Source organism: Borostomias antarcticus (assembly GCF_949987555.1).
Source record: "Borostomias antarcticus genome assembly, chromosome: 16".
Classification (NCBI taxonomy): domain Eukaryota; kingdom Metazoa; phylum Chordata; class Actinopteri; order Stomiiformes; family Stomiidae; genus Borostomias; species Borostomias antarcticus.
Genome location: NC_140249.1, coordinates 427,470 through 452,155, shown reverse-complemented (window position 1 = coordinate 452,155; position 24,686 = coordinate 427,470). Strand labels below are relative to the sequence as shown.

General features: G+C 42.7%; 1 protein-coding gene across 1 annotated transcript; it reads left to right on the top strand.

Moving 5' to 3' along the window:
• Positions 1–174: 174 nt before the first annotated feature.
• pde6a (phosphodiesterase 6A, cGMP-specific, rod, alpha) lies at positions 175–18,237 on the top strand (the record flags this gene model as incomplete). Its single annotated transcript, XM_084451219.1, has 23 exons — positions 175–306; positions 478–822; positions 2,986–3,138; positions 4,405–4,494; positions 4,940–5,080; positions 5,327–5,401; positions 6,219–6,283; positions 6,468–6,534; positions 9,342–9,389; positions 9,981–10,130; positions 10,373–10,516; positions 11,117–11,182; positions 11,403–11,549; positions 11,948–12,055; positions 12,204–12,313; positions 12,585–12,672; positions 13,044–13,144; positions 13,835–13,942; positions 14,256–14,319; positions 14,644–14,718; positions 17,216–17,299; positions 17,685–17,844; positions 18,029–18,237. 23 exons carry the CDS (start codon positions 175–177, stop codon positions 18,070–18,072), a joined length of 2,565 nt encoding a protein of 854 aa, XP_084307345.1. The 3' UTR covers positions 18,073–18,237.
• Between the last annotated feature and the right edge of the window lie 6,449 nt (positions 18,238–24,686).

Genomic DNA, 24,686 nt, shown 5'->3' with positions numbered 1-24,686 from the left:
GCTAATTCGGGATTAGCAACACACATGACCATTTAAAACAATCCTGATAATCCCTTTTGGCTCTCATCCTCCTGTGCAGACACAGATAGGGATAAACCGGCCGTGAACTGAAGACAATACCAGCCGTCTGACCAAGAAACACAAACACAGGCCTGTCTCTTACTGCCTGGAACCATGGCAGCTGTGGACAAAGACGTGGCGGAGAAGTTTTTGGACAGCAACCCAGCGTTTGCCAAGACGTACTACGACAAGATGTTCCGTCCCAAGATCATTTCGGACATGCTAGCGAACAACAAGAAGATGGAGGTGTGGACATGAATGTGTGTGGTGCATCTGAACTATACTGTATGAGTATGTAGGCCTATGGGGCAGAATATGAGTGATATGCAAGGGTTTGCCTTGGAGGAGAAAGATGTTGCAGTCATTTTATGTATTGTATTTAAATCCTATTCAGTCTCGTCCTGTACCCTTTTGCAGGTCGACATCAGCCGTTTCCATGACCTGAACGCCGTGGAGGAGAGTGACATCATGTTTGACCTGGTGAGGGACATCCAGGACAACCTGCAGATGGAGAGGTCCGTCTTCAATCTGATGAGGCACCTCTCCTTCATGATGATGGCCGACAAGATGAGCCTGTTCATGTACCGGCAGCGCAACGGCACAGCGGAGCTGGCCACCAGGCTCTTTAACGTGGACAAGGACTCTGTCATGGAGGGCTGCCTGGTGCCACCGGATAGCGAGATCGTCTACCCACTGGACACGGGCATCGTGGGACACGTTGCCACCACCAAAAAGATGGTCAACGTCCCCAACGTTACACAGGTAGAGAAGGGGTCATGTGGAGGGACGTATTTCGGGTCACTGGAGAGTTGGTTGAGCCGGTTTATCTGGTCATGTGTGACAAATTATTACATCTCAAATGATCACGAGTGTAGACTTTTGGATCCCTCTTTATTTGGATAGAGGTACGGCAGTCAGGGCTCAGTAAAGTTTTTCGTTCGTTTTTAACTGTGGTTAGTGGGTAGGATATAAAACTAGTTTTATTTTTTTCATATTGTCAACACAGTATTATACACAAGTCATGTAATGTTACAATGGCACAGTCAATCAGCAGTATAATGGCAGACTATTTCAGAAGTATTTACTTTTATCTCTAGATGGCAGCATGGCACCATTCTGAATCTACTACTAATTCCCACAAAGCCAGACCGATCTGATTAGACTCAATACCTTTGACATTTGGAAATTATTTTAGGGATTATTCTCGTACCCTGCTTGTCTGCGACGCTGGTCATCGTCCTCAGAGAATGGCTATCTCTGCTCACACCTGTTTTAAGATTATGACACTTAAAGCCAAACAACCTTTTCTTACAATCAATGAAGCACACCCTGCCCTTGGCGAACAAAGATTATAAAAATGCACAGATGATGCTGTATTTTACTTGAAATACAGACCAAAGGACAGAGATTTTATTCTATTCTAGTTATTTTACCCAACGTCATACAGATTCATAGCCAAAATGACACTGATTCATACTACTCAATAGTTTGAAAATCATTGGACACTGTACATATATAAAGGGTGATGGGGTTGTGCAAATTCCACTCATATTAAGACTGCTCTGATGTAATAGAAAAATAGTCCTGCCAGAGCTATTCCTTTCTTACTCTAGCTACTGTGAGTTGCGGCAGCTACCAGTATTCCATTGAGACTGGATTTACAATTAGGAGTGGGATTATAGTTTGCAAGTGGGTGGTTCCCTTCTCCCACCTACACTGCACGGCCTGCTGGGTATGACAGCACTGACTGGGGTTAAAGCCTGCTAATCTGATCTGAATTAGAGCGATCCTGGATTATTTCTAAAGGTCATAGCCCTAAAGACATTTTCACCAACTCAGCAGAATAACGGCAGAACGCAGTTGTACAGTTGAATACGCCTTAGTTCTCCTAGTTATTTTTGGTCATTTTTCACCTTCAGTGCATCCATTAATCACAACACTGTATGGTCTCCAGGGAAGATGACCTAGAATAGAAAGAATAGAATTATTCTCAGCCTCAGTGTCAGATTCTATAACAGATGTAAATAGATCCCTGCTTTAAGAAGACTAAAAAGTCAGTCGCTACTAAAAATAGATTTCCTGTAAACATCCACTTCTCTCTCTTGGGACTGGTATGACAATATTTGGGTTTTTATCATGCCTTTGTTGATATGTTGGAGCAATAGTGATAAACAGACTGAAAGGGTCACAACCTTTAGTAGGTTTAGTGTCAGAAGGAGTGGCAAGCTGCCCATACTGTCTAGACCAGTGATAGAGGTTTGTCTGCTTGCTTTTGCAGGGAATAGTACTGAACTGTTTCCGTGTTGAAGTAACCTTTAGGCACAGCTACGGTTGCAAAGGGTTTCCAGGAAATGCCCATAGGAATGTACAATACCTCAATCTAGCTGAGAGAAAGTGAAGGGCAGTCTGGCAAAGCTAAAAGCTTCTAACATGCAGGAAGGCCTTTGGAATGGACTCATTCCAAATGAGCAAATTCTAAAGCTTTAAAGGATTATTTAGTGTAATAATAGTGTAATGTAAGTGTAATAAGACACTAGGCTGCCTAACTGATGCAAGACCAACATCTGGGGGAAATCTCCCTGTTCTTGACTACTAATTCACTGTGCTGGTTGATATAATGCCGATTCTTTCAGGATTTAAAACATCTAACACAATAAAACATATAGATCATATTTGGCACGGGGTACCAGCATTGGTCCCAGACAGAGAGTGACAGTGCTGGATTTGTAATTAATTTACAGTTACACACAGCACTGCTCTGGTGTACATATCTACTGCACCCAAGTCAAGATATAATGGACTAAATGTCCAATTACTGATTGTGTACTCCAACGGGTATCAGAAATAGTTCCCTATAAAAAGAGATAATGTCTTAATATTTGAAAGATAAAGTCTTTAATTTTGCCTTTTTTTGGTCTCCCACAGAGTCCAAATTTCAGTGACTTTGTGGACACTCTCACAGAGTACAAGACCAGGAATATACTGGCGACTCCCATCATGAACGGAAAAGACATGGTGGCCGTCATGATGGCCGTGAACAAAATCAATGGACCCCAGTTCACCGCCAAGGATGAGGAGGTAACAACCCCCCCCCCCCACCCCAACACCTCAAACAGCCATTACTGATTTAGTTACATTAATCAGCCCCAGATGTGTATTGGTGCATGGGGTTATATGAATCCCTCATTTCAATGCAGTGAAAGTTACTAGGCTGGTACATTCGGTGTTTCTACACCTGCGTGTCTCTTTGTATGGGTCTCCAATGTCTACTTGATCATGCGTCTGTTTTTACTTCTACAGATTCTACCTTTTTCATTCATGTGAAAGCTGAAATGTTTATTAATGTTGGTCAATCCAAATGAAGGGGCCTATTCAGAGTTACGATGAGCAGCGCTGCAGTCCTCTATCCAGACTGATTTTGATCATAACGCACCTCAGCTCAGTACCCCGAGGCGAGTGGGGCAGGGGTTCCCCAAAACAAAGATGTTCATATTCAGTTTAAATCTATCCAAGTTCTGGCGGAGACGAGTGGTATGTTGCAGAAGTGTCTAAACTTGATATGTCACCATTTTATTAGATGGGGCGTCTGTAGCTCAGTTGGTAGAGCAGATCGTTCAATGATCGAAGGGTCAGTGGTTCAAATCCCAGCTCCGACTGTCCACATGTCGAAGTGTCCTTGAGCTAACCCCAAATTGCTCCCAATGAGCAGGTTAGCACCTTGCATGGCAGCTACTGTGAATGGGTGAATGAGAGGCCATTGTAAAGCGCTTTGAGTGCCGCTAAGGTGGAAAAGCGCTATATAAGTGCAGTCCATTTACCATTAGCAGACAAAAAGCCATGTCAAGATTTATCAGCGGTATGACAGGTACAGGTAGGCCTATACCTCTCTTGTTTAATCTTGATGTTGAATTGTGTATTACACTTATTGAATTGTGTATTCACTAGACAGGTATTATCAATAATGATTTCAATCCAATACTAAATGGATCCTAAATCAAACAATCTTATACAATAAACTGAAAATAAACACCCACCGTGGCCCATCAAGTGCAAATATTTTACATTTCATGCTATACTGTACCAGTTCAAGTGATCCTTAAGATTTCTTAGTCTTCAAATTAATTTTGCCAGTTAGGATGTGCCACCCAGTTACAAATATAGGCACCAGTTTATCATATGTAGGTCTGGATTAACTTCGATGACTAAGCACCTGCTTAAATGACCCAACTCTGAATAGGGCCCAGCTACAGTACATTAATAATAATCATAATATATATACAATAATAAATGAATAGATACATAAAATCACTCAATGGCACTGAGAAATCTGTTTTTAATTTTCAGACGCTAAAAAAGTATCTGAACTTTGCCAACCTGGTTCTGAGAGTGTTTCATTTAAGCTATCTACACAACTGTGAGACCAGGAGGGGACAGGTGAGACCGTTAGTATTTACTACCTCTAAAACTAGTGTCAAGGGACAACTTCACCCTACTACTTACATGTACTTACACTACAACTATGTTACCTGACATTCACACAACATTCTAACCCTTCACCCCATGCCTGTGCCCTCTGACCCCTCATTCTAACCCTTCACCCCATGCCTGTGCCCTCTGACCCCTCATTCTAACCCTTCACCCCATGCCTGTGCCCTCTGACCCCTCATTCTAACCCTTCACCCCATGCCTGTGCCCTCTGACCCCTCATTCTAACCCTTCACCCCATGCCTGTGCCCTCTGACCCCTCATTCTAACCCTTCACCCCATGCCTGTGCCCTCTGACCCCTCATTCTAACCCTTCACCCCATGCCTGTGCCCTCTGACCCCTCATTCTAACCCTTCACCCCCTGCCTGTGCCCTGACACCGCTCCTGCTGCAGGTGTTGCTGTGGTCAGCCAGCAAGGTGTTTGAGGAGCTGACGGACATTGAGAGACAGTTCCACAAGGCCCTCTACACAGTCAGAGCTTTCCTTAACTGTGACCGCTACTCCGTAGGCCTGCTCGACATGACCAAGACCAAAGTGGGTAGCAATTAGTTTATAGAGCTCTGCAAGATACGTGTGCGGGCTTTAAATAACCTCATGCCCATCCATGTTGTGTCACATCAACACAATTGTAGTTGCCAGTTAATTGATAGATTTTGTAACTATAAATCACCATCCAAAATAACAAGTGTCTTAAAGGGAAACCTTTACGGTACTAAAATACTCCAATTAATACCAAGGTTGCCTGGTTTGGTCAGCATCGAATGTTTCTGTGTTTTGCAGGAATTCTTTGACCTCTGGCCTGTGTTGATGGGGGAGGTTCCACCCTACGATGGGCCCAAGACTCCCGATGGAAGAGTGAGTTCCTTTTGATTCCCTAACCCTATCTTAGATTATGATATATTTATCGCTATATTTCGCTAAAAGTTGCAAAAGTATTCAGACCCTTGACCAATTCCCACATACAAATAATTGTGATTCATTGAAATGCACTGAAGTTCAAAGCTGTCCAGTAGATTCCTAAGATCTATAGCTTTGGAGTCATCCTTCTTATTAATATGAATATTCACGTCTCCAATCAAGATTGATCTATAATATCTGGTGGTACCAAGTGACGTCAGCTCTGAGAATTGTTGTAGAAATACTCGAGAGCAGGTCAATGTCATTACAAACTGTGTAGAGAAAATGGCTGCAATCCCTCCTCCTTTCCTGTTTTGTCTGACTGACTGATAAAATGTATATAAAAATGTAATAAAAGGAAAATCTTCTATCAGTGTTGCTACATTAGTAGAGTTGTTAGCCAGGTCTCGACTTAAAACATGCAATGCAAATTTCTTTCAGTTATCAGATTATTAACCAGATAAATAAACTTTTTATTTAAAAGGATTTGTTAGACAATCCTCTGACATTAAAAAGAGCTAATGTAACTGTAGAGTTTCTGTGACAGGACAGGAGACTGGCTGTGGCTGAAACATTTCAGTGTTTATCAGTGAGAAAAAACCTGAATTAAATCAATTTCGATTCCATATTGTAACACAACAAAATGGAAAAAGGTTCAAGGGGTTGAATACTTTTTATAGGCACTGTATATATTGTTTGTTGAATATTAACCCAATGTATCTTGACCAATTTTAGTTGAGAGACCCCCTCTCAAATCTAACCCATGTCCTTCTAGGAAGTGATTTTCTATAAAGTGATTGACTACATTCTGCACGGGAAGGAGGAGATCAAAGTCATACCGTGAGTCCAAGCCTGTATCCATAATCTGGAATTGTGTCACTTTGTTTCAATTACAATGTAGGCATAGTATCATTTGCACACTAGGATTTGTTTACAAATCATTGATAAATCATACTTGCATTATGTATCTGCAGTATAGGTATCTAGTGATATGCTAATCGTTGCTCTCCCTTGTCTCTCTCAGGAGCCCTGCACCAGACCACTGGGCGCTGGTCAGTGGCCTGCCCACCTACGTGGCAGAGAACGGACTGGTAAGTTTGTCATCAGAATCACATCATTTTATTGCCATTGTACTTGACATACACAATTTTGTGTGACACTGTGGAGCCAACAACAACACCACAATGGACCAGTGCAAAAACTAGACAGGACAGTGCAAAATGCAAACAGTGCAAAACTAGCAGTGCATTTGTTCTACAAATGAGCCAGTCCCGCTCTGAGCAACTCTGACATTATCAAATTCATAGCATACCGTGTTATAGTGCTGCAGTATTTATTGAGTGTTGCCCATTAATGTCTATGTATATGCTCGGCATCATTGAAGTGAGGTCCCCGTTTCCATGTTTAGGGGTCTGGATCTAAAGGAATGAATTAAGCAGTGGCGTCTGGTGGGTCCAGGTATGCCAGAGCCAGCAGAGCGGCTTCTACCGCGCGTGTGAATTTTTTGCATTCCCTGATGGAAGGTTTCTAGGCAACAGAACGACCCTGATTAACCTGAATAAATCAAGAGCGGACAGCGCAAAAGGTGAGATTGATTACATTGATTAATATTCCCTTCTATTTATTGTGTCACAGCATTCTGATAGACATTTACCTGACAGGATGCGCCATCTATGAATTAAGCACAATATGGTCATCCTGAGGAGGTAGGCCAACTTTTCAGAAGGCCTTTAGAGAGCATGGCACGTGCTTGGCAGTACTGTCCGACATCCAGAGGACTGAAGTTGGTCCTGACTAAATTATTAAAGTGAACCAAATGGCTACGCGGATGCGTCACTGTTGGTTCCTTTGGTTCAACACAAGGATGGGTTGTATGCAGCCATTATGTATACCTGAAGCATGATCATGTTCAAGTTGGCTGTGACACTAAATAGAAGGGAATATTAATTAATGTAATCAATTACACCTGTGTCCACCCTACTCTTCCTGCTTCCGCTTAGGCACTCCACTATACCGCAACACTGTCATGTTTTACCAGAAGGAGAAGTGAAGAAGACGGTAGCTTGCAGTGGCTTAAAGCAGCTAACGTTACGATAATTGCTGTAGCTGTTTTTCTGCTAATGCGAATTTGAGTTTGTCTCCGTTCCTGTCCGAGAAACAGAATTTGCTGCTTTTTAGCCACGTTAATATTATGATATATTATATCGTGAGCTAACTGGCTATCACGGTCTTATCGTGTACCTTCACAGCCTGCTATTAGCAGACAGCACTAAAGTTGACAAAACCACCTTTGCACATCATTAGAATTCCAACCATTTATTTGGGATTCATCATTCAACTGAACATGGAAACGGAATACTACCTGATATTTCAACCTGCTGCCATCAGTGATCGGGTTGTTTACATGATACTGGGCGAATCCGACGCAAAGACGTTCCTTGTAGTGTCTGAAAACTGTTCATCATTCCCTATGTAGTTCACTATACGAGTAACACTACATAGGGAATAGGGAGTGAGTGAACCATTTCAAACACATCTCTAATCAGCTCCGTTAGCTAGCTTCCCCGTCCTGATGCCATATTCCATATGAGAACACTGCTAGCTAGTTACTGTATTAAACCTCTACTTGTCCCATGTTATTCCATATGAGTTAACAGATATAGACCCGACGTCAGTTACAGACATAGATACTATATATAGATAGGCTATTTTCGTTATAATTAAATTACAACCAGACAGAGAACAAGGAGTTTGAGAGCAAGTTAAGCTCATCTATTGTGCCAGATGAGGCTACAGCAACGGGTCAATGAGTAGTATTTCTTCTCCCTCTATGGGAATGCGAGCGGTGGTTTGGAATGCCACAGACGGTGTGTTGAGATCCCGCGGGTCAGGTTACTACTCCCAAGTTCCCCCATCTGTAGATAGTATAGTGCAAACATGCAGGGGGCAGGGGAGAGAGTCAGAGGAGAGCCTTGTTGTTAAGGCTGATGGCCGAAGGGAAAAGGCTGTTCCTGTGTCGAACAGTTTGTCTTTGACGACCGCAGCCTCCTGCCAGAGGGGAGCGGTGTGAAGAGGCCATAGCCCAGGTGGGAGGTGCAGCTGTACCGGGGTCGGCTCACCATTCCGAAATACCGCCATTCCGATCATTGACTTCCATTAATTCGGAGTGGCGGACCTTTTCACTGCTCAGAAAGGTGTCGCCATTCCGAAAGGATATGAGGGCCGCCATTCCGAACGTAATAGCGAACCTTCGGAATGGCGAGGTATATCTCCATTCCGACGATTTTGTCGGAATGGCAGTATTTAGGAATGGCGAGGTGTCGCCAGCTGTGGGGTACCAGGAGCCGTGGAGGTGCAGCTGTTCGTGTACAGTGAGAATAGTAGGGGGGAAAGAACACAGACTTGTGGGGAGCCGGTACTGGTGGACTTGGGGTCGGAGATGTTCTTCCCCATCTTCACGCGCTGTATCCTGTTGGAAAATAAGTCTGTGATCCACCTGCAGGTGGAGTCAGGCACTCCTAGCAGGGAGAGCCCGTGCTCCAGTGTGGTCGGGAGGATAGTGTTGAAGGCCGATCTGAAGTCCACAAACAGAATCCTGGTATAGGTGCCTGGGTGTCCAGGTGCTGTAGGACGTAGAGAAGAGCCATGTGCACCATGTCATCCACAGACCTGTTGGCTCTGTAAGCAAACTGCAGGGGGTCCAGGAGTGGGTCTGTGATGGTCTTGAGATAGGCCAGGACGAGGGGCTCAAAGACCTTCATGACTACAGAGGTCAGGGCGACGGATCACGGGAAAATTGACGCTTCGCGGTGCTTCCTAATCCAGTGTGACCCAGCCGTAAGAAAACTAATATCCACTTCCCATCTCTTCTCTCCTGTTTTCTTCTCCTGTCCTACAGATCTGTAACATTATGAACGCAGCCCAAGATGAATTCTTCGCCTTCCAAGTAAGACCAGTCTACCATGATTCCCTCTGGGATGCTTATATTTTCTTTAAAATAAAGTCATGATCAGCAGCGGGTCAGCATTTCGGCCATAGCCTTCATCAGCATGAAATAGACTGCTGCTTTTTATAACTATTTACAATCAGTATTTACATAAATGTGCCTTTAACATGACATTTTCACAAGAGAAACAAGAGTTTCACAAAATGAAACAAAATAAATAAGAGAGGGTGCCCCTGTAGCTCAGTGGGCTGGGTCGCTTACCATGTAAAAGCTAGTCCTTTCTGCAGCGGCGTGGGTTCGAATCCGGCCCTTTGCTGCATGTCTTCCTCTCTCTCTCTCCCACCTTTCCTGTCTGTCACCTACACTGTCCTATCCATAATAAAGCAGAAATGCCTTAATAAATAAGAGAATGGCTAGAGTGGAGCACTGATGCATATTTAGCAATGAGAACACACTTGCTCCTATGACAAGCTATAATGTCCCTATAAGGTGTTTGTATTTCTATAGCTATCCAAAGGCAGTATAGACACTGCCAGGTCAAATCAAAGATAGATTTCCAGCATTGGTTTGACATTTCTATTCCATCTCCAGAAAGAGCCCCTGGACAACTCTGGCTGGACCATCAAGAACGTCCTGTCTCTCCCCATCGTCAACAAGAAAGAGGAGATCGTGGGAGTGGCCACCTTCTATAACAGGAAAGATGGGAAACCCTTTGATGAAATGGACGAAACACTGATGGAGGTACTGGAGGACTGTGTGTGTGTGTGTGTCTTGTTGTTGAAAATGCTGATTAAAGGGAATTTAGTGTATTAGGCATCAATAAATCTGCCAAAATGTTACAATGCACTGGATACCTTACTCCTGATAATACATGCACCTAAAGCAGCGGTGACCTTGATCTGATCAAATATTCCCTTTTTCTCCCCTTTTCTTGTCTCCCTCGTCCTGTCACCCCCCAATCTCTCTCTGTCTGGGGACGCTAGTCTCTCACGCAGTTCCTGGGCTGGTCGGTGCTGAACACAGACACCTACGACAAGATGAACAAGCTGGAGAACAGGAAGGACATCTTCCAGGACATGGTCCTCTACCACGTCAAGTGCAGGAAGGATGAGACACAGAACATCCTGGTGGGTAGATGTACGTTATAACATTCTGATTTTGTAATTGTTTAAAACTGTTTAAAAATTGTTTTTTTTTACTTTTAAATATGAAAATACAAGCAATTCAAAGTAAAATTGTTCTGAATAGTTCTAAATTCAAAGATGTATTTGAATGTTATTGAAATACTTGAAACAGTATTTGACCCTGGTCTGCTGATAGGTCACATGTTAGTTGTACGGTACAGATGACGTCCATCACATGTATACAGTATAATCTGTCACTGTTACCTATTGACAGGTGTAGAAACCATGTGACCATGGATGTATTAATAGAACTGGATACAGCCACTCCATTCACTGATCGCTATCAAAAGTAAAGGCCTATTGAACCGCGCCATCTTGACACATTCCGCATCGTTCTGAGAAAAGCACAACTGCGCAAGTACAAAAGTTACCGGACATACGTCAAACGACGTGGAAGATGGCACGGTTCAATAGGCCTTCACTTTTGAGTTCGAACCCTGGGGGCTTGGGCTGCACAGAGATAAGTCACTGGGGGTTTCAGGGAAACGGAGCGATTGATTCAGTTCAGTCTCCTCCGAGGTGAACGTTGGTGTCACCTTTCAGAATACACGGGAGAGGTGGGGGAAGGAGCCCGACGAGTGCGAAGAGGACGAACTTCAAAAAATCCTGGTAAACAATTACCGTACAATCTGTTGTGTGTTACAAGTACCTCGACCCCGTCTTCCCTCAGTGTGGCATGTGCTTCTCTTCATAGACCTAATAGGAAGGCATTAGCGGCCATGCTTACTGTACATCAATGTATTGCTCTGGGGAAAGTATAGAGCTACAGTATTGACAGTACCTGTCTGGTTTTGTAGTCTCACTCTGCCATGTCTCTCTTCACCTTCAGTCTGAGGTGCTGCCCAACTCCAAAACGTCAGAGATCTTCGAGTTCCACTTCTGTGACTTCGAGCACAGTGAACTGGACCTGGTCAAGTGTGGCATCAAAATGTACTATGAGCTGGGAGTGGTGGATAAGTTCCACATCCCTCGAGAGGTGAGGGTCACCTGGAAACAGCCCCTGCTCATTCAACTTTGAAATGTAGTGATTTCCGGGAAATGTAGCCCCAGTCAGGCCACGAGCCGACGGTGAGATGGAACACTTTCAGTTTCGTTTTGTACGCGAAATGGACGGGCTTTCCGATTGTGAATAATAAACTCCCGGTGCTCCCGATGGCCAGTCCGCCCCTGATAGCTATAGACAACTAAATAATACTAATTAATAATTAATTTTATTTACAAAGCACTTTTCATTGTGAGACCTCAAAGTGCACATCTACACTATTGTATTAATCATAACAATTTCCATACACTTTTTTTATACCCGGTTTAATACGTAGTGTGTATAACTATTTGAGAGAAAGGTACACAGTGTAATGTGTGTGTTTCTATCAGGCTCTGGTGAGGTTCATGTACTCTCTTAGTAAGGGCTACAGAAAGATCACCTACCATAACTGGAGACATGGCTTCAACGTGGGACAGACCATGTTCACTTTACTCATGGTGAGTGTGCTGCCATCACCTCCAACACTGCCAACACCTCCATGATCTCTGCTGAAACTCTCAGCTAGGAATAAAACACCCCAGTGTGCCAACAAGGCATACAGAGCGTGAAGGAAAGCCCCTGTTAATTGTCTCCAAACGTTCTTAGACAGGTGGCTTGAAGCGATACTACACTGACCTGGAGACCATGGCCATGGTGACTGCAGGATTCTGCCACGACATTGATCACAGAGGCACCAACAACCTCTACCAGATGAAGTAAGACCAACTGTCAATAATCTGGAAAACTTTACAAATCCATCAACAGTTTGAAAATATGTTTATACATTGTCATTCTGACAGTTAAACTTTTTTTTTTTCAGTTCAAGCTACCAAAAAAATAACTAAGTAATTTAATGGATTTTACTAGCCACTTAAATTTGATGTTGCAAAGGAGTTTCAAACAAATAGTGAGTCAGACACTTGATATTTTTGATAACTCATGTGGTAATACATCTCACTCTCTCCTTCCCTTGGCTGGGTGTCTCAGGTCTGGCAACCCTCTGGCTAAGCTGCACGGGTCGTCCATCCTAGAGAGACACCATCTGGAGTTTGGCAAGACGCTGCTAAGAGACGAGGTCAGGACAGACAGTGGAATGACAATCCTTTTACTCATCCATTATTATATCAGTGTATTATCACAAAATAGGGAGAAAATCGGAACTAAATTGTTGCTGATAAACCCATTAGGACACCGGTTTATCAAATATAGTCAAATTATACAAAATATTGTCCAAAAGGAATTGAACACAATACATTCACTTGTGAGTTAATACAATATTCAATACAGTCAAATTCAAGTCAAGTCAAATTTATTCATAAAGCACATTAAAAAAACAACTCACGCTGACGAAAGTGCTGTACAAACCAGGGCAGGCATGTATTCATTATAGCGTAGCCTATTCTAGACATTGATAGCATTATTCACACACATTTTCATTCATTCTAGGCCCTGAATATTTACCAGAATCTGAACCGGCGTCAACATGATACGGTCATCCACCTGATGGACATCGCCATCATCGCCACTGACCTGGCTCTCTACTTCAAGTGAGTGATTTAATAATAATAATAATAATAATAATAATAATAATAATAATAATTACTCTGTAGTAATCCCCTTGGGAAAATTCGCATCTGCATTTGACCCAATGCTGGGCTGGTGCGTTAGTGTCCGGGGAAGCAGTTAGGGGTTCAGTGTCTCGCTCAAGGACACTTTCGACACACTGCCGATTCCCAGACCTGTAGGTTTTTCTGCTGGTTCTCCCTCATCCATTTGCCCTTTCTTTTGCTCAACTGAAGTACGAAAATGAGAAGCCCTAGAGGTTATGCGTGTTGAAGATATTTTCTTGACCTCAAGAGTCTAGTTCTAGGTTGATAGGCTCTAGTCAATCTTTGAATAAATATTCCAGAGACCAATGTACATTTAGGTAATTTTAATTACAAGTTTACATGTATGTATAATCTCCATAGAACTGGAAACAAAGAAGTAAAAGATGTGCTCCAGAGACACAAACATACCAAAACCGCAAAGTGACATCAACAGCCTCTCCCAACCATTCCTTATATTTTTTTTTGCCTGCTCATCCTCTCAAAAAGGGGGTTCTCTCCTCTCCCCCAGAACAGGCACACATTCCACAAAGTCACCACCTGTGACCATACATGGCTCTGTCTCTCTCCTACATGTGACAATATGACAGCTATGCAAACAGAGGATTTTGCCCTTGCCCTCACTTGCAGGAAGAGAACCATGTTCCAAAAGATTGTAGACCAATCCAAAACCTACGAGAACTGGAATGACTGGACCAAATACATGATGCTGGAGACCACTCGCAAGGAGATTGTCATGTGAGTACTAGCAACGTGCATCCCCACCTTATGGGAATGGTTATTAACACAGAACTCACAGATCAGTTATTGCATTACCTATTGACCTTTCAAGTAAAGCACAGTACTCAGTTCTACTGAGAGATATACAAGATAGATGGATGGATGGATGGACGGATAGACAGACAGACAGACAGACAGATGGCTGGACAACCTCAACATCAACCCCCTGGATGGAAACTGGGGCCCACAAGGTTCGGCAATGGTGTGGTGTTGTGGCGGTTCAGGTATCGGCCTAGACCTTCACACACTCTGTCTTGTCTGTCTGTCCCAGGGCCATGATGATGACTGCCTGTGATTTATCTGCTATCGCTAAGCCCTGGGAGATCCAGAGCAAGGTGAGTTCAGTAGATAACTGTTGAAAATTACCCACTGGGTTTCTCATTCAACATAGATTCACACAATTGTGTCAATTGTCATTCCAAATGAAGCTATTGAGCAAATAAGAATGTAGTTCTCAATTACAAAATGATTGCCTTTCAAACAGGAACAAAATATGTATTACTGTATGTAGTTGTTGAAAATACATTCGAATACAAAGTATTTGAAAATACTTTTGAAATATTCAGACACAATAATGTCCAATAACATTGTTCTAGATTTGAGAATAACTGAAATACTTGCAAGAGTGTTTGACCCAGGAGTGCTCTGCTGCCCTGCAGGTGGCGCTGTCTGTGGCTGCAGAGTTCTGGGAGCAGGGTGACTTGGAGAGATCGGTGCTGGAGCAACAACCAATCGTAAGAGGGGAGAGATGAAAGATGGATGACACTGAGAGGGGGAGCGACGGAGAGGAATGAGGGAAAGAAAGACAAAAAGAGAAAAAATAGTGGAAGTGTGTGAGTGTGTTTGAAAGAGGAAGAGTGGAAGTAAGAAGAGGAAGAGTGAGAGAGAGAATGATTAGAAGAGAGAGAGAGCAATAAGGATAGGAAATGTCTGACAGGGAATGGTGGTGATGTACAGCCTATTATCTGGTGCAGTGAGACAGAAGGAGCGTCCGTCATTGTGGTTTAGTCGTCTGGCCCGGACCCTGACTTACACATTTTACACTTTGCTACACAGCCTGATTTATAATATCCATGAGATAGAGACCTCCATCTTAGATCTAACTGCTTTAGTTCTTTTTCAAATATTTGTCCGGTATCTCACTATGGGAATAGCTTTGCCAGCCAGGTTATGACAGTGCCCCTGGGGTCCTGCCCCCCTTGATAATTCACCCTCAGATCCTCACAAGTCATTCTGATCCTCTTCAGCACGACTGGATTGCTTAGTGCCTGCTTAACTGCTCAGACGTGCCGTCATGGATTCTTGTTCGCTGAACGCAGCTTTCAAGTACGTCCTTCTCAAGCTGAGCGTCATTTTCTCTAAGCCTCGGATTTGCCTCCAACTTAGTTCTTGAAAATATTGAATTAGCTACGCATTGTGGCGGGCTATTCATGTGACTAGCTAGCTCAGGCTTACTACCTGTTAGCTAGCCAGTACTTCGGGCTGCAGCGTTGGCTAACGTGTTGTGACGAACTTATTTATCTATGCCGTCATCTCTGTATTTCCCTGACTATGGCCTCTCTGTCTCAAGGGAGTCTCTCCCTCGCCCGGCTGTATGTGGCTCTATGGGTTAAGGGAAAGATTTGGATGAAGATCAAATTGATCTAAACATTATTTAATAAACTATTGGGAACAGTCTATTTTTCATATGCGGATTCTACTCCTTTCCTCTTAAGGGGAGACACTACAGTTGAATAGGATTTTTTCCCCCTTTAAAATCACACAGAAACGGACGTTTGAGATCATCTAACTTCCGTAGTTTGACGTATTTCCGACGCAAACAAGCTATAAGGGTGGAACATAATGTTTAGAGGAATTTGATTGGAACATTGACAAGTGGACGGGTTTTAAGAACTTTAGACAGATTCAATAGAAGGATAGCGTTGATTGACGGGTGGATGTTGTGAGATTATTGGCCTAAAATCTATGGTACCTGTTGTCGTAATTGCACGTGACCTACCGTTTTCCAGGAAGTAAGAAATTATATACTTTGATATAAGATTACAACAAAAGTAGAATTTTGTAATTTTGGGGGCATACATCGTTGAATAGGTGAACACTATGACCCATGACCATGGTCGGGGCGGCTGTAGCTCAGTTGGTAGAGCGGGTCGTTCAGTGAACAAGGGTCAGTGGTTCGAATCCCAGCTCCGACTGTCCACATGTCAGTGTCCTTGAGCAAGACACCTAACCCCAAATTGCTCCCAATGAGCAGGTTAGCACCTTGCATGGCAGCTACCGCCATTGGTGTATGAGTGTGTGTGTGAATGGGTGAATGAGAGGCCATTGAAAAGCGCTTTGAGTGCCGCTAAGGTGGAAAAGGGCTATATAAGTGCAGTCCATTTACCATTTACCATTACCAATTATGTGAACCAAAATGGGACAGAATGCTTATTTCATTTCTGTGCGCCTTCAAAATATTCTCGTACCGAGTGACGTCAGGTACTGAAAAAAACTAATTTTAAGAAAATGGCAGATAAAGATAAGCATTATGAATTCATATGCTTATTTCACAGATACAACCATTTGAAAAATAGCTGTTTTTAATCAATTCTCGCCATTTCTTTGTTAATGTAGTGATAGTATACATGTTATAGAAGAAGAATATTGAAAAATCTGAAAATTGAAGTTCGGAAGAAAAAACACAATTTTGACTGTAGTGTCTCCCCTTAACGGAAAGATTCTCATGATCTGAGCCTGTCTTGGAATCAAACATGCTTGGGCGTCGATTACAATGGCGTCCCACACACCAACATATGTGGGTGTAGGCTACTTAAGAAAGCCCCAGGAGCAGAAAGCACCGGTGAGCTAGCCAGATGTATGGAGGATCAGGAAGACTGGAAGCACCAATGGTGGGCTCGTCCAAGGAAGACATAGAGAGATGTGAGCACATCCTTCACTAACCCGAACATTGCTCTTCCATGTGAGAGAAGACTCTTCAAAGACGAGTGCATGTCGCTGCCACTCCGAATGAAGATTTCATTTCATTTCAAACCTTTATTTATACTCGGAAACCTTGGTTATGGAAAGTAAAATGGCCGCCACAAGGCACTTTTGCAATGGCTCCATATCTCAACATGTTCAGGGCCCCAAACTGTCCCAATTTTCATGCTTTTATGAAAAAGTGAACGTTATTTTCACATATCACCTGGACTATAAAGAAAGCTTATGGTGTTTACTGTTCTCTCCCAGCCCATGATGGACAGGAACAAAGCGGCAGATCTGCCAAAAATGCAGTGTGGTTTCATCGACTTCGTCTGCACTTTTGTCTACAAGGTGAGTCCCTCTATCACCCTCACCCCGCCATCATTATAAGTCATTCACTGCACTGATTAGTGTATTGCAACCATTTGAGTGACATGAAATAAATGTACCTGTACATCTGTGTGACACTTTCACCATGGTAGTCAACAGATCTATTTCCCCCTCATCTCCCTCCTATTCTCTTGGATATTCATTAAATACAGTATTTTAAACTGCATACTCTACTAACAGATTATTTTAAATAACTATTTGTATTCCATCTACAATTATTGTATCTCTGGGCTACGACATTGTATGGAAGATGCCTTGATCTATAACACCACCATCCACACCTGTCCATGTTCTTCATTCCTTCAGCCCTTAATTCTTTCCCTCCCTCCGTTCCGCTCCCTCCCAGGAGTTCTCTCGTTTCCATGTGCAGATCACCCCCATGCTGGAGCGCTTGCTGAACAACAGGAAGGAGTGGAATGCTCTGAAGGAGGTGCATGAAGCCAAGATGGCCGTGCTGGAGGAGGCTAGGAAGGCCAAGGAGGAGGCTGCTGCTGCTGCTAAACAAGGTACAGGAACACTCACACACATGCACACAAATACACACACACACACACACGGTACAAGCTTGCCATCCTGGAGTTTTGTTGCTGCTATTTCTGCAAAAAAATAAAAAGGATAATGCAGATAAAAACGGATACAATGTGTCCATATCCATAACCTTACGCATGATGTTTTCTCTCTCTCACACAGCAGCACAGCCCCCCCCACAGTCCAAGACCTGCATCATCAACTAGAGAAACAGCTGGCAGACACTCCTGTTAGTTGGCAGACAGTCCTGTTAGTTGGTAGATGGTCCTGTTAGTTGGTAGATGGTCCTGTTAGTTGGTAGATGGTCCTGTTAGTTGGCAGATGGTCCTGTTAGTTGGTAGATGGTCCTGTTAGTTGGTAGACGGTGCTGTTAGTTGGTAGATGGTCCTGTTAGTTGGTAGACGGTCCTGTTAGTTGGTAGATGGTCCTGTTAGTTGGTAGATGGTCCTGTTAGTTGGTAGATGGTCCTGTTAGTTGGTAGACAGTCCTGTTAGTTGGTAGATGGTCCTGTTAGTTGGTAGACGGTCCTGTTAGTTGGTAGATGGTCCTGTTAGTTGGTAGATGGTCCTGTTAGTTGGTAGACACTCCTGTTAGTTGGTAGATGGTCCTGTTAGTTGGTAGATGGTCCTGTTAGTTGGTAGACGGTCCTGTTAGTTGGTAGATGGTCCTGTTAGTTGGTAGACAGTCCTGTTAGTTGGTAGACGGTCCTGTTAGTTGGTAGATGGTCCTGTTAGTTGGTAGATGGTCCTGTTAGTTGGTAGACAGTCCTGTTAGTTGGTAGATGGTCCTGTTAGTTGGTAGATGGTCCTGTTAGTTGGTAGATGGTCCTGTTAGTTGGTAGATGGTCCTGTTAGTTGGTAGACAGTCCTGTTAGTTGGCAGACAGTCCTGTTAGTTGGTAGATGGTCCTGTTAGTTGGTAGACGGTCCTGTTAGTTGGTAGACGGTCCTGTTAGTTGGTAGATGGTCCTGTTAGTTGGTAGACGGTCCTGTTAGTTGGTAGATGGTCCTGTTAGTTGGTAGATGGTCCTGTTAGTTGGTAGATGGTCCTGTTAGTTGGTAGATGGTCCTGTTAGTTGGTAGATGGTCCTGTTAGTTGGTAGATGGTCCTGTTAGTTGGTAGACGGTGCTGTTAGTTGGTAGACGGTCCTGTTAGTTGGTAGACGGTCCTGTTAGTTGGTAGATGGTCCTGTTAGTTGGTAGACGGTGCTGTTAGTTGGTAGACGGTGCTGTTAGTTGGTAGATGGTCCTGTTAGTTGGTAGATGGTCCTGTTAGTTGGTAGACGGTCCTGCTAGTTGGTAGACGGTCCTGTTAGTTGGTAGACAGTCTTGGACTAGAGCGACTGTGTCAGTACAGGTAGATGAGGCGCAGCATACACAGCCTAAAGGCATATAATGTACATAACATAAACTGGTCCACTAGCTGGCTGACATTAGCCAAGTGTAGCCTAGACACTGTGTTGGACTAGAAGACGTGTGTGAATGTCCATGTCCAAAGGACAGAGCAACATATGGACAAACTGATTCAATTGTAAGATATTAAAACTAGAACATGATGAATTCATGGATGATCATGTATAAACCATTGCCTTGTGCAAGTTGTGGTAAAACAGAAATATGATTTTGTCTTGATCTTGTAAATACGGTAAAGAAATATTGAATTATATTTAACAATCCTTTCTAGAGAACATTATGTATTATCCCTAAACCCCATCAGTAAATAGTTCAAGTCCCCAATCAGTAAACATGTTTTAGACACTGAGAAATGACTTGACAGAGTTGTCTAATTGCTCTTCCTGAATCAATAAATGTTTTGGAAAGAAGACTACTACATCCTTGCTTTTTGATGGGACATCGATTGCTTTATCTTATCATTAAGTACACAATTAGAATGTTTCCCTGTACCAGCAAAACTTCCCTGTGTGTGTGTGTGTGTGCATGCGCATGTGTGTGTGTGTGTGCGTGCACGTGTGTGTGTGTGAGGGAGAAAAAGCAACATCTACTGTATAATGTGTTCACTGTATGTGTGTGCCAGATGGTGTATTAACTGTCTAACAGTGCAGCAGTTTTACAGAACAGAGCAGTGGCCTGGGGGAGGAGCGACCTACTTTCATGGGAAACATGAGAAGGGATTGGACTGGAGGGCTGGACTGGTGTGACGGGCCTGAGCTAGTCGCGTCACTAACCCACCACATGCTACACAGTCTCAGCCACGGCAGTGCGCTGACGTCAACAGCATATGGTGACGCATCACGCCGCCTCTATCCTGAGAGCGGGACTGCCGTATTTGGTCGTGATGCTCTGCCATGCTCGCTCATCCATGCTCTCTCATCCATGCTCGCTCATCCATGCTCCCACAGAGGAGGCCGTGTGCATGCAGGAGAGAGCTAGGGATCCCATTCAGAGCTCGGGATGACAAAGGAGAGCGCTGTCATTTTTGTCGGAGCAGAGGCCATTGGAGAAAGAACTGTAAGCGGAGGCCATTGGAGAACAGCTGTTCCAACCTCATACATGGCTCCCCATTATCAGTAGCTGCCACCGCTCCGCGTCCTAGGGTTAGGCCTAGTCCTAGGGTTAGGGTTAGGCCTAGTCCTAGGGTTAGGGTTAGGCCTAGTCCTAGGCCGCCCTGTTACAAAAGCCAGAAGGCCTGTATGTAACAACCACCTTGAGTAGACGCCAAAACATAGTGTTCCTCCTTGATGCGAGGGAGGGTGTGGCTACAGTCACTCCTCATCGCTGTCTAGAGGGAACAGACATCAAAATGAGAGATGCATGCAAGGCATGCATGGCACATTGGTGCAGGGGGGGGGGGTGCCTATTTGGGTGAGAAAAACCAAGCCATTCCTGCTGGAATTGGGACCTGTGTCTCTCATGACCTCTGTGTGGGTGGGACCGGTAGGATAACCCCTACTGGGTCTTGATGTGTTGACAAAAATCAATTCATCCCTTCATTTCCAACAAGGGAAAGTCAAATGGAGTTTGAGTCGGGTAAACAAACCTGACCTTGCAGAGTTGCCAATCTGGGCAAAAGACAGAAATGATTGTGGGCCTTTGCCTGTAAAGGCTAGATTACCTGCATTGCATTGCATGATTACGGATATTAAATCCGATTTAGTCACATGTAGCTGTTGTTTGAATCAGAATTACAAAACTGTAATAGTATAATCACTATTATAATGATTAGCAAACAGCAGTATGAATTGTGTTCATTAGAATTTTATTTTTGGGAGGCAAATCAATATATAAATGTGTGTATATATATATATTCACTCATATATATATACTCATATATATGTTTTTTACAGTAAATGAGGAACATTTCTACAGTTTAATAATGTAAACAATCTCTGAAGAGAAATGTATTCAGTTTAAAAGGAAGTCATAGTCTTCATTTTTAAACAATTTACATGAATTAAAATATAATTTATAACATCAGATCATTTCTGGTATAGATAACTATCTATGAAACTAGATTTTAACAATTCAAAAATACTGAAATGAATGTATCCACATTCTCAGACATGAAATCACACAAAACAGAAAACACCACTAAACATCCTAACTAAGTGGTGTATAAATAATAAAGAGTAAATACAAAATAAAACAAATGTAAAAATATAAAATCTTACTAGCAATATTTACCTTTTACCAAAGTTAAAAAAGAAAATAATTTTGTGAATTTGATAGTCATTAGATGTAAATAGACAAAATCAATAGAAATAATAATAAAAAGTAAAAAGTATGCCCTTAAATATTTATATTCATCCATCAGAAAACCTCTTGCAGCTATCAAGAGTTTGCAGCAGACCCCCAAAGTGCCTATGTCATCACATCATGACATTTTCAGATTGTTTCTGTGTATTTACCATTGAAATACAAACATCTTAGACACAAAGGACACTGGCAAGTGTAGTGAAGAAAAGTACCAACCACCTACATCTGGAAACTACTGAATTTAAGATGCCAGATTAGGATCAGTATTGCAAGCACCTCTGTCCGTCTGATGATTTAAATATTGTAGTGATTTTAAAGAGACAAAACATTTTCCAATCAACAACAAAACACAAAATATGGGTTTCAGTTGGCCAAGTACTTTATAACATCTATGAAATTAATCTGATGAGTCCCAAGTTCCGATTTGAAGCAAACATTAAATCTCCAGTTTTTGGTCTGTTTTCCCTCAAGTTTCTTGCCTTTTTGAAATGAAGAGTGGAACGAAAATAGGCTATTGTACTGACGAGGATTTCCCTTTAGAAGGATAGTAAATTGGATTTCTCTCAAATTACAAACTCAAGATTGACAGCAGTTTGAAATGTGTCAAAATGGTTAACATCAAAGTTTTCTCTAAGAAAGTATATAATCTAAATATCTACACAAACACACAAATATATATATTCATATATATACTGTATATACCTTTTATAATATGGCTGTAGTGAAAAAAGCTTTTATTACTTTAGTAATGAATAAAACACATTGGATGTGAAAGAGTCAGAACAGTAATAGCAGAAGCTAGTGGACTTGTGTTCTTCCCTTCCTGTCCTTAAGGCTCCAGAACTGGTGGTCAGGTGTTACTCAACTCTCCTGATGGAAGCACTGGGGTCAGGGTTCACCCTAAGGGTTAGGGGTTAACCCTAACCCTAACCCTCACTGGCATCAAGTAGTCTGAAAATAGTTCAACAGGTTTTAAAGCACAACTCTTTCCTTTGCAAAATCAGAGAAATAGATGTGTTCATAAGTTACCAATCATTATACAACTCTTCTTTCCTTTCAAAAATCAGAGAAATATATGTTCATAAGTTACCAATCATTATGCAAGTGTCTGCTAAAACTGTCAGATCTAAACAAGCCATGGTCTATCAAAATGTGGTAATAATAATATTTAGCTCTTCTCATGAAAGGTTGTGAACATATATTTCACTACTTTTTTTTTGTGTGCAACAGTATTGTGTTTTTTTGATACAAGTGTTGTGTCTAAATGTATGACATGACTGACCATATTACTGTGTCATGTTAATGTTGTTTTTGTTTTACAGCAGTCTACATTGTACAGTCCAGTACATAATGTGTATTTCAAGGATAACCCGTTCATATTTTCAACAATAAACCACTTAAATAACCCTTAGCTATCCATCTTTGAGAAAGGCTGTCTCATAGATACTGTATGTATTGCATCTCAATTGCTTTAAAAAAAAAAATAAAAATTGTCATTAAAAAAAAGAAATAGAACTTCCTAATATATCTATCAAACTTTATATATATATATATCTAAAGGGATTATTTTTCACAACAATGTTGTACAGTCATTCTGACAGATTCCCTTCTGTGTTTTTCCTTGTATACTGTAGTTCCAACTTGCATTTTGAGCATTATGACCTCTGCCTGGTCTGGACTGGGAAGCATTGGTGCCACCCGCCACCTTCACAGCGTGCATCTACCAATCACTGTAGAGACACAATACATTTCCTGTTTACACAAGGCATAGTGCTATACACACATATATTATCGTTTTTTATGTAAACCAGCACATTCCCTCACTTTTTAATAGTATACATACTAAGCACAAATAACTTTCAGCTTTTCATGATAAGGTAAGTTGTTTTTAAGATGACATCTTGTTTTTCAATCAGTAAATACAGCACTAAATGGTTTAGTTGGTTAACTTCAGTAACCTATAAGGGTAAGCCAGGAAGGCACATCCTGATAGGCTACTTTATTACATACTGAATAAGGCGTCTTTGTACTTAGTGTGCGTTCTAATAAATTCGGAGAATCCAGTGATGTAAACATTCAATGTCATGTGTGATACAGAGGAGTAGATTAGATATGGGGGGGGGTCCCTGAAGAAAACAAGTAAGACATAAGTAGGGGAGAGGGATGAATGGTTTTAACTCCCAGCACGCCCACCACCACCTACTAGAACCGACCAGGGCAGCGACTGCCCAAACACGAGACAGCAGACATTACACACTCAGATACACAAGGATCCACGGTCGAGACTCAAAAAATGGACACACAACTATTAGCCACAAGGCGACAATTCTCTTTGGGTGTAGTGGCAGCCGGGGGAAACAAAGTGATCCAGCTACCTGTCACACGCCAGAGAGGAGAAGCTTGAAAAGCAGAGGAAGAGTTTGAGTAGTAAAGAGAGGGAGAGTGAGAGTAGTAGAGAGGGAGAGAGTAGTAGAGAGGGAGAGTGAGAGTAGTAGAGGGAGAGAGTAGTAGAGAGGGAGTGAGAGTAGTAGAGGGAGAGAGTAGTAGAGAGGGAGAGTAGTAGAGGGAGAGTGAGAGTAGTAGTGAGGGAGAGAGTAGTAGTGAGGGAGAGAGAGAGTAGTAGAGAGGGAGAGAGAGAGTAGTAGAGGGAGAGAGAGTAGTAGTGAGGGAGAGAGAGAGTAGTAGTGAGGGAGAGAGAGTAGTAGAGAGGGAGAGAGAGAGTAGTAGAGAGGGAGAGAGTAGTAGAGAGGGAGAGAGAGAGTAGTAGAGAGGGAGAGTAGTAGTGAGGGAGAGAGTAGTAGTGAGGGAGAGAGAGAGTAGTAGAGAGGGAGAGTGAGAGTAGTAGAGAGGGAGAGTGAGAGTAGTAGAGAGGGAGAGAGAGAGTAGTAGAGAGGGAGAGAGAGAGTAGTAGAGAGGGAGAGAGAGAGTAGTAGAGAGGGAGAGTGAGAGTAGTAGAGAGGGAGAGTGAGAGTAGTAGAGGGAGAGTGAGAGTAGTAGAGAGGGAGAGAGAGAGTAGTAGAGAGGGAGAGAGAGAGTAGTATAGAGGGAGAGTGAGAGTAGTAGTGAGAGTGAGAGTAGTAGAGAGGGAGAGAGAGAGTAGTAGAGAGG